The sequence below is a fragment of the Trachypithecus francoisi genome, unplaced genomic scaffold (genome assembly GCF_009764315.1).
Source record: "Trachypithecus francoisi isolate TF-2019V2 unplaced genomic scaffold, Tfra_2.0 Lachesis_group0, whole genome shotgun sequence".
NCBI lineage: Eukaryota > Metazoa > Chordata > Mammalia > Primates > Cercopithecidae > Trachypithecus > Trachypithecus francoisi.
In genome coordinates, this window is record NW_022681453.1 from 64,188,571 (window position 1) to 64,202,422 (window position 13,852).

Sequence of the window (13,852 nt, forward strand, 5' to 3'; positions counted from 1 at the left end):
TCAGCCGCCTTGACCTTGGGCTGGGCTGTGGAACTCTCGGGCCTGCAAGGTATCAGACATACCCAAAGCAGCTAGGCTTCCCCGCCCGCCAGCTATCCCGGGGGAAGTGAAGAGCAGCAGGCACCCTGCCTGACTCGCTGCCTCTCTGCGATAAGCAGGCCTTTTCACATGGAAGGCCAGTTCCCTCAACACAAATGCCTCACCCCAAGCCCAGGCCCTTCAGGAAAAGAATAGGCTACCTCCAAACCTTTGACACGTTGGCACATTGTACCACATTGTATTTGGATAATTTTATGGTGCTGCCAACAACAATTAGAGGAGGAAAGAAAACAACACCCACCTGGTCTCTGTGCCATCTTTGTTGCTTAGCACTGAGCATGCCTTTTACTCTTTGTATGTTAGTGTTTTGGGGATGACGTGATGTAGAAGCCATCGGAGAGTGCCTGCGCCGTATTAAGTCTGCCCTTAGAGTACACCAGTGTCTGCAACTCACTTTGTAATGCATCTTTAAAACTACGGACTGATGGAAGGGCAGACAGCTGGATAGGTGTGCAGTCAAGCAGCAGGTCACATGCGAAGGTAGGATCTGCGCGGGGAGGATATGTATGTGTGCACTGCACAATCCTTTCAACTTTGCTGCAGATTTGGAACTTTTCCTAACAGAATGTTGGGGCGCAGGGAATAATCCCCTGACAGTGAGCCATTGTAATTGAAACTAGACTCTTGACCAATGTGGTCCCTGAGGCCAGAGAGTGAGGGAGCGGTGTGGATTGGATCCATTTCACCTGTGAAGGCTCCCCGTGGGGAGTTCCTGCTGCCAAGGCTCCAAAGTGGCGCTGGTCCCAGACTGGTAGAGAGGAGGGGCAGGGCCGCCCTCTGCCTCCCGGGGATGAGCTCGTGCTGCCCATTCCCCCAGCCTCCACTATGGAATCCTTGAGCGGCGGGGCACTGCCCTTCCCAGTGGCTTACCCCTCACATGCCCGCATCTACACAGTTAAGACTGCATTCCACAGCGGACTCCGGGCCCGAGTCTGGCTTTCCTCGCCTCTCCTGGAGGACTTGCCATCTGCCTCAGTGCTGCCTGTGACATGGGAGGGCACCCGCTCAGCACACATTTGCTGTGGCTCTGAGCCCCCTGAGTAAGCAGAGAGGCTGTCTGAGCACAGGAGGGTGGGGAGGCTTGGCTGTCCAGATGGTCTTCCTGCTGCCTACAGGTTCTGGGCACCAGAGAGTGGACAGAGCCCGGGGAAGCAGGGGCAGGAAGTTAAGTGACGGGTGAAGAGGCTTTCTGGAGTTGAGTCCTGACCTATATTATGTTGTGGGCCACACACATTGGTGGTCCCAGGGAAGGTGCTGGAATCCAGTTAACAAGCCAGGTAACTGACTCAGATGTGGAAGTAAAATGAAAGGACTCCCCACTCCACCTCTCCAGTCACCCACTAGTTTGTGGGTGGTACTCAGCAAATGAAACTCTTGGTTGTATTAATATCAGCCTTCACATAGTGGCATTAGGGAAAAAAATAATACAAAGTCGATTTTTAAAAAAGTACCAATTGTAGCACTGCATTCTGCCTCTGATTGTGTAGAAAATGGAGAATCCACTGTCAGGCCCTTGGTCCCTTGGAAGATGGCACTGTCTAGTCTTTTCACAGTCCAGCATGCTCACACTCCAAAACAAACATACACTCACACTCCAACACACACAGACTCTCACACTCAGATACACACATCCTCCCTTACACACACTTGCACTCCAACACACACACTCACACACTCATGCACACTTGCACCCAAACACACAAACACAAATACTTACACACACTTGCACTCCAACACACACTCATACACTCACACTCACACACACATGCACACTTGCACCCAAACACACTCACACACTTAAATACTTACACACACTTGCACTCACACTCATACACACACTCGCTTTCTCACACACACACACATTCCTCTGAGTTGAGTGAGACTCCTGCCCTCACACCTGCTGAGTGGGGCAGCGCCCGCCTCTCCACCCTTGCAGGCTATGGAGAGGACCCCCTGCAAGGAAGGGCCAGGGCATCCCTCCACAAGTTCTCGCCCTGGCTGGGTGTGCTCATAGGAGGCAGTAGACCCTGGCATTGAGATCATGGACTCCGGAGCCAGACTTTCTGGGTTTGAGTCCTGGCTCTGCTGCCACCAGCTGTGTGACCATCAACCATTGCTTCATCTTTCTGGGTCTTGGTTTCACCCCTCATATAACAAGGACAATAATGCCTGCCCCATAAGTCGCTGTGCAGATTCGTCACGTTTCTACGTGTAAGGTGCTCATATAGGAAGCCCTGGTGAGTGTTAGCTGCTGCTGTTCTCAGTATCTGCTTCTAAATGATCCATTTCTGGGCTTCGGGTCCCTGGGCAGGAATTCAGCTTCTAACCAGGACTCAGGGAGAACAACTGTGTTTTCTGCTGTGGCTGTAACAGATGACTGCAGATTTAGTGACATAAAGCAACATGGCTTTATTTTCTTACAGTTCTGGAGGTCAGAAGCCTGAAATCATTTTCACTGGGCTAACGCGGAGGTGTCAGCAGGGCTGCACTCCCTCCGAGAGCATCGGCTTCCTGGCCTTTCCAGCCTCCAGAGCCACATTCCTTGCATTCCTTGGCTCTTGGCATCCTCCCCATCTTCAGACCAGCAGCCAGCATCCTGCTTCTGTTGTCCTACTGCCACCTTCCTGCATAGTCCAGTCTCCCTCACTCCTTCTCAGAAGAACTTTGGTGATTACATTTGGGGCCCACAGAGATAATCCAGGAGAATCCCTCATCTCAAAATCCTTAACTTAATCTCATCTGTGAAAGCTCTTTTGCTGTAGAAGGTGACATTGATACTCTGGGGATTGGAGTGGGAACATATTTGGGGGCCAGTATTCACACAGCTGAGGCAGGAGGAGGCTTCCCTGGGTCCTGGCCCTGTGGCCCAACTTGGCCAAGTTCTGGACCAACCTGGAGCACCAGTCTAGACCCAGCCCGGCCACACCAGCTGCCAGGGTCCCCTGCTGTCCCTTCATGCTGGCTCTAGGCCCTCTATCTCCCCAAATAGGCTCTGAGGGCAGAGCTGGTGTTCTATTCTCTGCTGAATCCCAGTCCTGGCATGTGGGGCACCAGATGGTTCTGTGCTCGTGTGTAAAGGTAAGCAGGTGCTGATGTGCCACATGTATCCTTTTAGGCCACGGTGAGTGTCACTGCGGGGAATGCAAGTGCCATGCAGGTTACATCGGAGACAACTGTAACTGCTCGACAGACATCAGCACATGCCGGGGCAAAGATGGCCAGATCTGCAGCGAGCGCGGGCACTGTCTCTGTGGGCAGTGCCAGTGCACAGAGCCGGGGGCCTTTGGGGAGATGTGTGAGAAGTGCCCCACCTGCCCGGATGCGTGCAGCACCAAGAGGTACTGGTTCCACCGACAGCCCCACCTTACTTCTCACCCAGGTCAGGCCTGTGGTCCAGTCGGGCAGCCCTCAGGGCCGGCCAGCCTCCACTCCCCACCTCCCATATCTCCCACCCGGCCAGCCTCGCTAGAGAGCTGCACTCTTACCAACAGTAACTGAAACTGTGGCTTTCAAACACTGGTTCCATAAGGGTTTTGTAAGAAAACAAAAACACAACAAGAAATACAAAACTGCTACTCTGTTCCTAAACACATTTAGAAATTACAAGATCACAGATTTAAGTGAAATTAAACTGGTGTTGGTACCAAAAATAGCACCTTCTCAGAGCCTTGAGTGTACTATTATGTGCTTTCACAGGAGAATACAGCGTGCATCTTTTTTCAAATGAATTTAATCCTCCACACTGGTATCTCCCAAGCAGTGTTTCACAGAACCCCTATGGGAAATGCTGACAAACATCACCAGAAGGTAAATTGGAAAGAGGCTGGGTGTGGTGGCTCACACCTGTAATCCCAGCACTTTGGGAGGCTGCGACGGGTGGATCACTTAAGGTCAGGAGTTTGAGACCAGCCTGGCCAACATGGTGAAACCCTGTCTCTCCTAAAAATACAAAAATTAGCTGGGTGTGGTGGCGCATCCCTGTAATCTCAGCTGGTCTGGAGGCTGAGGCAGGAAAATGGCTTGAACCTGGGAGGGGGACATTGCAAGATCGTGCCACTGCACCCCAGCCTGGGCAACAGAGTGAGACTCCGTCTCAAAAAGGGTAAATTGGAGATAAAGGCACCCGACCTAAATAAGGCATGCTAGAAACCACTGCAATGGCTTTTGAATTTTCTGCTCCATTTATACAGATAATAGAACGCGGGCTCTGCACTGCTGCTGAACGCAGAGATTGTCTAGACCTGGCCCCCAGCCTTCGCTGACTGGGCCACGGCCTCCCGCAGCCGTGCTGACCTCCTCCTGCTCAGCCCCGCATGCTCCACCAGAGTGCAAATGAGAGGGAATTACAGAATGATGCCCCTGGAAAGCAGGAGTGGCATTTGCTCTTGGAGTTTGCTGGAGAGACAGCTGTGTCATCATTATCCATGCTAAGGAGGCAGAGACACAGAGGATAAGAAACAAATCATCATACAAACATCGCTTCTCTTTGGCTGAGAAATGCATCTGTGATTTTCTCTTGGCAGATTTCCCTTCCAAATGTCTGGCTCAGGCTGATAATGAAATGAGTTCATGCTCCCTGCGCCTGCAGTGGCTGCTGGTCAGTCTGTGCTCAGAAACGTTCTGGGTGGCAGAACCCCTGGTTGGACATTTGCCATAAATAACCCAGGCGTGGGTAATTGAAAGCTGGCTGCAGATGGAGAGACAAGATAGACAGGACTGGGTTTTAATGTTGTTTAATTGGAGGGGATGGGGGAGAGTAAGGAAGAAGAAAAACAGATCTTCTTTAGACCTGCTAAGAGCAGAGAAAAAACAGATCCAAGTAGAAACAGCCTGGGGAAGGTTAGGATCCTGAATCTGGAGCCCAGATAGCTGTGGCCATCCCAGCATGGAGTCAGCCATTATCCACGTTTTATACCCGAGGGAGGTGCCCCCACCTCTAGCTCCCAGCAGCAGAACCTTTTTGAGTCTATGCTCCTAGTCCTTGGGGCACACTAGGTTAATGGGGAGTGGGGGTCAAGCTAGGACAATACACGTGGAGCCCATCAAACGAGTCTTGCCTTCCTACAGCGCAGCAGACAACAGAGGATTGGCCTTAAGTCGAAGGCCCAGGGGAGAACAGCTCTAGCTTTAAATGTTTAAAGCACTGATTTCCTAGAAGACATAGACTTAATAATTTATTATTCATTACACAATATGAAGAGAGCAAGGAGAGCAAAGATATGCCACAAGGGAATATCATGATTCCTTCTTCTTTTTTTTTGAGACAGTGTCTTGCTCTGTCACCCAGATTGGAATGCAGTGGCATCATCACAGCTCACTGCGGCCTTGAACTCCTGGGCTCAAGCGATCCTCCTGCCTCAGCCTCCCAGGTAGCTAGGACTATAGACTTGCACCACCACACCTGGCTAATTTTTATTTTTTATAGAGACAGGGTCTTGCTATATCGACCAGGCTGGTCTCAAACTTCTAAATTCAGGCAATCCTCCCACTTCAGCCTCCCCAAGTGTTGGGATTACAGGAGGCATGAGCCATTGCACGCAGCCCACTATTCCTTCTTATTTGTCTCTGGGCCATACTGACCCTCTCTGTCTCTTTCACAGCCTAATTGAAACTTTTTTTTTTTTTTTTAAATGAAGTCCTTTTGATGGTGACTTACATCAGTCTGTTTTTTCTACTTGCTGCTTGTTAAGAGGCACCAAGTTTTGAATGTCCTACGTCCTTTTTTTTCTGGGGGTTTCAGAGCAGCCAGTCTTCATTTTCTGGATCTAACCAACCACATTCTTCACTTTGGGTGAGTTCACGCTCAGCCCCAGCTGATTTCAATTAACAGGCTCTCAGAGCAAAGTCTCTCAAAACAACTTAATTTTTTTAAAGGGCAGACTTATTTTAGTACATGACTACAATATATTATAAGTTTCAACCAGTACATGGGGCATATGAGTTAGACTGATATGTCCACATGGATACTTAAGGAGTGTTTCCTGGAAGCGGCCTGGAGCTGTGGTTTAACAACAGAGAATCAGATGGCAGGGACAGAGAATCCTGGCCCGGAGCGAAAGCAGCCCTCTTCTTAGCCCTGTGCTAATCTGGGAGGCTGATGGAGGGGGTGGGGTGGGGTCAGGGGCAGCTGGGTCAGCATGAATGACTGAAGCTGGAGCCACCCCTTCCTGGCCCCCAGCCAGCTCTCAGCTGCCCACCTTCCGGGGCTGTGACTGTTGGGAGAGTTACCATCTTGTTTCTAACTTCAGAATGTTTCCATAAAGTCAGTCCCAGGAGAGTGGGATTTTGTGGCCAATTCAGGGATGGCTGAGCTCCTAAGCATATCAGAACCTCTTAGGAGGCCTAGTCTGACAGGTGGGGCACCTGGCTGCAGAACCTCAAGTCCTCCTCCGTAAAATAAAGAGGACTTAGTGAAATGGTCTCAGAGCTCCCGGCCAGTTCTGCTTCTCCACTTCGCAGTTTCTGTACTGGAAATGTTTTAGTAGCTGGCCTCTTAATCCCAAGGTGTTAGGAAACAGATGATGATAAAGGCACCACATTACAGTTGCACATCCCTCTGTATTTTTGGCAGAGAGCTTTCTGGATGCACAGCCCCTTTGGTCACCACAGGCCTGTGGTGGCACAACAGCTCTGCCTCGTGTAGTTGAGGTTCTGAGGTCACCCCCTGCACTCTGGTGGCCTCCCTAGCACACCTGGCTCGAGTCCTGACCCGGTTTCCTAGGCGTCTCTCCGGGGCTCTCACTCTCCTCAAAGGCCACCAGGCAGCACTGCATCACAAAGTCCCTGAGAATGACACACCCCAGTCCTCTCCTCCCCGGAGCTTTGTGCTCACCATCCCCCAGCCACCAGCGGAGCCTGGGACCTCTCCCCTTGAACATCAGCTTTACACCCTGAGGGTGTGGCTGGGCTCAGGTACTGGGAGTTTCTCTTGAAAGCTCCCTGGAGAGTTGAACGTGTGGGAGGGTTGAGATCCCTGCCCTGGGTGATGACCAGGGCAGGATGTGGGGAACTGGGACAATGTGGGGGCACTGAGCTCAGGCCATGGGAGTGTGAGGATCTCTGGGAGGCCAGGAATACTGTTTTATCACCCAGAAACCTCTGGCTTGGAGCAGACGCCTCACCAGGCATTAGATGGACCAGAGTGCAGATGCAGATGGATTTGGCTCCTGGTGTCAGAGTTTGAAAGGTCTGCAACTTGACATGTAGACAAGACATGCCACTAAACTCACACAGGTTCCTCCGAGAACCCTTGGGCTTCCTCGCATAGCAACAAGAAGGGCAGAGCAGACACATTCCCTGAGGCTGAACATCTGCAGCTAGAAAGAAGTGAAAGCCTTCCCAGGTCCTGCACTGCTGGGAGCTCAGGGACAGGTGTGGGACTGTTCTACATTGTCTGACACCCACCTTTATTTCCTCTTTTCCAAAGAGATTGCGTCGAGTGCCTGCTGCTCCACTCCGGGAAACCTGACAACCAGACCTGCCACAGCCTGTGCAGGGACGAGGTGATCACATGGGTGGACACCATCGGTGAGTGTGCCGCCACCGCCCCCTGGGCAGCCACGGTTTCTCTCCTCCCTGGGGAGGAGGGTGGTTTTAGCCTTGAGTCAGGAGGCACAGCCCAGGCTTCCTGGGCATAAATGTGGGCTCCCCATGAGGACCCGGTGCTGGAACCGTCATCCACGGCTGATGGGAATGTAGAATGGTACAGACTTTGGAAAGCAGCTTAGCAAATTCCTAATTTCCACAGAATACAACGTACCAATTCCACTCCCAGTTATACAGCCTAGAGAATTAGGTCCATATGTCCATATAAAAATGTGTACAAAAATGTTCACAGCAGCATTATTCACGATAGCCAAAGGTGGAAACGAACCAATGTCCATCCACGGATGAACAGAAAAGAAAACAAAGTGTGGTCTCTATACAGTGGACACTATTGAGCCACTAAGAGGCATGAAGTACTGACACGCTGCGGCACAGTGAGGCCTGACCACAGTGCGGAGTGAAAGAAGCCATGTACTGGATGGTTCTGTTCATATGAAATGTCTGACATAGGAAAAGCCATGGAGACAGAAAGTAGATGAGTGGTGGCCTGATGCTAGGGAGAAGGGAAAATTGGCATTGACTGCTAACAGGTGTGGACTTCTTTCTAGGGTGATGGAAATATTCAGAATTAGTAGGAATGGTTACACAACATTGTGAGTTCAGTAAAATGACTGACTGTACACTTTAAAATGGTTTAAATGGTTGGGGGGGTGGAATTATGCACCTTGAAAGGGAATCTGCATCTCAGGCTCCCCTCACTGGCAGGCTTCCCCACTATCTTCACCTCTGACTTCTGTAAACTCCTGGCCCCCAGCTGCCTGTCTGTCTTGGTCCTAACTTACATCTTTTGTAGACTTCCTTGTTCCCACCTCCCTATTTTGACTCACTTCAGTCATGGCTTTTGAGGGATTTTTTGTCTTCCAGACAGGGTCTCTGTCACTCAGGCTGGAGTGTAGTAGCACCGTCATAGCTCACTAAAGTCTTGACCTCCTGGGCTCAGGCAAACCTCTTGCCTCAGCCTCCCAAGTAGCTGGGACCTACAGGCATGTGCCACCATGCCACCACGCCTGGCAAATTTTTGTATTTTTTGTAGAGACGGGGTTTCACCATGTTGCCCAGGCTGGTCTCAAACTCCTGGGGTCAAGCAATCCACCTGCCTCAGCCTCCTAAAGTGTTGCCATTACATGCCACCATGCCCAGCTACTTCTTAGTATTTGAGCTATGTATGCATCCAGCACATATTCACTGAGCGCCTACTGTGTGCCAGGTGCTGTCTGTCTCCTTAGGAGACTGTGGGGAGTAGACCACAGTCTGGTTTCTCACATGCCTGTCTTCCTGCCCCTGCTTCTGTCTTGCGGCTCAGCCTGGCTGACCTCAGGTTCTGCCTGCAGACCTGGGCTGGTTGCCCCTAATTAAGTACACGTGGTTAGAGAAGGAAACAATGCCTTCCTGTGGCCCAAGGACTGGTTTGCTTGGTTCATAGCAGTGACAGCCATTCATGCACAGCTGCTTCCCAACCCAGTCCTCTGAGATAGAGTGGCAGAGAAAGCTTATGTTCCAATCCATCATTTACCCTTCTTCTTCCTTCTTCCGGGTTTTTTTCATACGCACACACTCACATGCTCACTCATATTCACCCAGCCTGGAAGGGAGCTGAGACAGAAAGTCCAGGCTTTCATGTGTGATAACCACACAAATTCATCTGCTTCCAGGTTACAGCTCCGTCTAGCAGCAGGGTTAAAAAGGTTAAAAAGGCCAGAGCTGGAAAGCGCTTCCCGCCCTGATGTTCACCTTCGGTTCCTCCCTAGGACTCATTGCCATCGCCGCCGCATTTCCTCACCCCTCGCCTCTCTGTGCACTTCCCCTAGTTCCTTTCCCTCCTAAAAAACAGCCTGCTAACCCTCTCCCAGAGAAGCCTTGGAATGTAGATAATGCCTGGACGGGGATGCCTCCGCCTTGGGGAACGGTAGCAAGCGGGGAGGGAGTTGCTGAGGCAGCTTGAGGAAGGGGCTTCTTAATATGGAGGAGAGAGGCCGGGCAGCGTTCAGGGCTGGGCTGGGGACAGCCTGAGCTCCACGCTGTCTCACTTTATCTCAGGCATGGGCACCAAGGTGGGCACCAGCCTCTCACCCAATGTCCTCATTGTCCTGTGGTTCTTTTTGATTTTATGTCCCAGGAAGGAGTTGCTGCCTCTTGGCCACTGCGGCCAGCTCTCAGCCCCAAGTGGCCTGGGCTGTTTCTCAAATATGAAGCCTCACTCAAGCCTCAAAGGGGGCTGGGATGGCTCTTTGTTTCTTTCTTTATCCCTTTAATTTCCGTGGCCAATCCATTCACCCGTCCCCACCCCGATACCATTAAAACCTTCTCTTATTTCACATCACCCCTGACTAACACTTCAGAGGCTTGGAGATCCTCTAATGTATTCCACGTGTCCCCAAAGCCATCTAAATTCAGCCCTGGGCCTGCGTTCTTGGTGTGAGAAACCTGAACTCATCTTCAAAGGCCCAGCTTCCTCTTAATTAAGACTTTCTGCCCACACCCCCCATGCCCTTTCCTTCTTCAAGGCACTCGGCTCCCTGCCCCGACCATCAGCGGCTGTGGGCTGCTCAGAGAGACTCAGGCCATTCCCACTTGGTTTTCTTCCAGTGAAAGATGACCAGGAGGCTGTGCTTTGTTTCTACAAAACCGCCAAGGACTGCGTCATGATGTTCACCTACGCGGAGCTCCCCAGTGGGAAGTCCAACCTGACGGTCCTCAGGGAGCCAGGTAGGTGAGGGCTGCGAGGGGATCGGCCCACTCAGCCCACCCTCAGTTCTGATTTCTGATGCCACTCCCTTCTCTGCCACCACTGCCCTTTCTCTCCTCATTGGCCTTTCCAAACTCCAGGGAGAGGAGGGATACAATTTCTTATTTTTCTTTTATTTCTTTTTTTTTTTTTTTAGACAGGCCATCACTGTGTCACCCGGGCTAGAGTGCGGTGGTGCCATCATGGCTCACTGCAGCCTTGACCTCCTCAGGCTCAGGTGATCCTCCCACCTCAGCTTCCCGAGCAGTTGGCACTACAGGCATGCACCACCACACCAGGCTAATTTTTGTGTTTTTTTGGTAGAGATAGGTTTTCACCACATTGCCCAGGCTGGCCTTGAACTCCTGGGCTCAAGTGATCCACCTGCCTTGGCCTCACAAAGTGCTAGGATTATAGGTTTGAGCCACTGCACCTAACCAGTACAATTTCTCATGAAGATCAGATCTAAGGTCACTGCTGCTCCACTCCTAGAGTTTAGAAGAAAGATGAGTGTGCAGCTGGGGGCCCATTCTTGGGGCAAAGCTCTAGGGGGGCGTGAGTTAGGGCAGTGGGAGTTATAGAAGGATAGGGCCCTGTCCCTGGGGAGAGTCTTCTCTTAGAGGAGCTCAGAGGTGAAAGTAACCACAGAACATACCTACCCTGCACAGCCAAAGGCAGCAAGGAGCTGCTGTGTTCTGCAGGGAGGGTGCAGGGCATCTGGACCACCTGGGCTGGGCAGGGTATCACTCAAGTCAGGGAGCATCCAGCTTCACACACAGCCCGGGCAGGGCCGCTGCTCTTCCCAGCGTGGATTCCAAGGACAACGGAGCGCTGGGTTCAACATTCCTGCTGCTCCCATGCTTAGCTTCCAGAACCACTGAAGAGGTCAAGCTGTAATCCAAATACCAAAATTCTGCCTCTGCTTGGACTCAGGGACCAATAGCCTCTGCCTTGGAGTAATTGGAATTTCTGTTATCACCCCTTACATTCTTCTTGGGGGTGAGGAGGCAGGGGTGGAGCAGAAAAAGAATTGCTCTCTTCAGCTGACAGCACTGCAAACTATTTTTCCAAATTGGGCCCAACCACATAATGTGCCTTCCTGAGGCCAGAGGCAGAGAGAAGTGTGGTACCAGCCTAGGACGCACGCCTATAAGAATGAGCCTTTGTTTCCAGTGCTGTCTGTGGTTCTTTGAAAATAAGCACATTTACTCCAAGGAATTCCACACTAAAGGCTTACAAATGTTGGCCCCCAGCCCACACCTTGTGGAAGTGGCTTCATGGTACCTCCTGCCTGCCAGTCCACTCCTGAAACCATGTACATGAAAGCTGAGCGGGTCCAGCATCCCACAGTGGAGACTGGGCCAGGCAGGGCATGGGTGCTGCCCATGAGGGGAAGGCAGCTGTGCCCCAGGGCTCTCATTTAGACTTTGCCACACTTGCTGTGTGACTTTGGAACAGCCACTGGCCCTTTTGAATCTTTCATTTTTTGTATATTGGGAAAACCTTCCTGAGGATCTAAGGGAGAGCCAAGGAGAAGGCCTTTGGGAGGGTGCAACTTTCATCTCAGAAATGCCTGCAGCTGGGGGGTGGGAGGGACATGGTGATGCTAGTGGCTTTGCTTACCATGCTTCTGGTCCCCCCAGAGTGTGGAAACACCCCCAACGCCATGACCATCCTCCTGGCTGTGGTCGGCAGCATCCTCCTGGTTGGGCTCGCACTCCTGGCTATCTGGAAGCTGCTCGTCACCATCCACGACCGGAGGGAGTTTGCAAAGTTCCAGAGCGAGCGATCCAGGGCCCGCTATGAAATGGTAAGCATGTGGGAAATGGGAAGCAGAGACTTCAAGCTCAGAGGCGTGGTTGAGTTCAGTGGTACGTTAGCAATAGAGGCTCACTAATGTCTTTGGCATTAAAAACAACACCAGAAAGACTGTGCCCGGTTCTGGACGGAGAGAATTGCACAACCCCAGTGCAGAGTGACCTGTTCCAACACCCAGATCAGGAGGGTCATGGGGGCAGAGGCGCTGGGCGTGCCTCAGGAAGAGTCTGACCAGTCTCAGAGAGACCACAGACCCACAGGAAAGCTCAGATTCTTATGGTCCATTATAACACTCACACCTGCAGTCTGGTCAGCCCAGGCGGACTGCAAACGCCCAAAGGACTGAGCGCAGAGTCAGTGCCTGCTGAACCTGGGCTTGGTTTCTGTTAAAGCTGGAAGGGACTTCAGAGACCTTCTGACCCAACTCCTCCTTCCAGAGGTGGATAGTGTAAGCTTAGAGAAGGCGAGGGCTTTCCCGGGGAACACAGAGCTGTCCTACAGCGCATGGCCATCTCCTCCTGAGTGCTCTGCCTGCTGCTGTCATGGGTGGCTGACCTGGGAAGGGATCCTAGGGCCTGCGTCTGCTCGTTTGAGTGTGTGAGCTAACATGTGTCCTCATCCTCTTCCCCGCCATGTTCTGTAGGCTTCAAACCCATTGTACAGAAAGCCTATCTCCACGCACACTGTGGACTTCACCTTCAACAAGTTCAACAAATCCTACAATGGCACTGTGGACTGATGTTTCCTTCTCCGAGGGTCTGGAGGGGGGAACTAATGAAAAGGTCAGACTGAAACGCCTTGCATGGCTGCTCGGCTTGATCACAGCTCCCTAGGTAGGCACCACAGAGAAGACCTTCTAGTGAGCCTGGGCTAGGAGCCCACATTGCCTGCACAGGAAGGTGCCTGGCCATGTCACCTGGCTGCTAGGCCAGAGCCATGCCAGGCTGCATCTCTCTGAGCTTGGGATAAAGCAAGGGGACCTTGGCGCTCTCAGCTTTCCCTGCCACATCCAGCTTGTTGTCCCAATGAAATACTGAGATGCTGGGCTGTCTCTCCCTTCCAGGAGTGCTGGGCCCCGAGCCTGGCCGGACAAGAAGACTGTCAGGAAGGGTCAGAGTGTGTAAAACCAGCATACAGTTTGGCTTTTTTCACATTGATCATTTTTATATGAAATAAAAAGATACTGCATTTATGGTGTAGTTCTGAGTCCGGAGACTTTTCTGCCTGATGGCTCTGCCTTGCACACAGGTGTTGGTGATGGGGCTGTTGAGATAGATGCCTGTTGAAGGGACATCGTTTGCAAATGTCGGTTTCCTCTCCTGTCCGTGTTTGTTTAGTACTTTTGTAATGAAAAGAAACAAGACTGTTTGGGATTGAAAGTAAAGATTAAAACCAAAAGAATTTGTGTTTGTCTGATACTCTATGTATTTGTTTCTTTCTGAACAGACTTAGAATGGTGCCCCCAGTGAGGACTGAAACGGCCGTGTACTTCCTCGGGGGTGGGACACAAGCTGGTCTGATACTTCAGACGACAACTTGTCAGTAAGCATGAGGTGCTCAGGGCAGTCAGGGCTGTGCAAGGGAGCACTGAGCAGATGCCCTTGG

At 51.6% G+C, this 13,852-nt stretch overlaps 1 protein-coding gene and 1 long non-coding RNA gene across 2 annotated transcripts in view; one reads left to right on the forward strand and one right to left on the reverse strand.

Annotated features, from left to right (window-relative positions):
- ITGB5 (integrin subunit beta 5) overlaps nucleotides 1-13,665 on the forward strand; it is a 123,913-nt gene extending 110,248 nt beyond the window's left edge. Inside the window, exons 11-15 of the mRNA XM_033210969.1 lie at nucleotides 3,215-3,437; nucleotides 7,526-7,626; nucleotides 10,291-10,410; nucleotides 12,073-12,239; nucleotides 12,891-13,665. Coding sequence (XP_033066860.1) covers nucleotides 3,215-3,437; nucleotides 7,526-7,626; nucleotides 10,291-10,410; nucleotides 12,073-12,239; nucleotides 12,891-12,986 — 707 coding nt within the window. The 3' untranslated portion in view covers nucleotides 12,987-13,665. The remainder of the gene's footprint in view (nucleotides 1-3,214; nucleotides 3,438-7,525; nucleotides 7,627-10,290; nucleotides 10,411-12,072; nucleotides 12,240-12,890) is intronic.
- LOC117083387 lies at nucleotides 3,432-12,075 on the reverse strand. Its single transcript, XR_004437064.1, has 3 exons — nucleotides 11,089-12,075; nucleotides 7,504-7,833; nucleotides 3,432-4,786 (listed from the first exon to the last, which is right to left on the reverse strand). It is a non-coding gene; the product is annotated as an uncharacterized LOC117083387 (long non-coding RNA).
- Nucleotides 13,666-13,852: the final 187 nt, after the last annotated feature.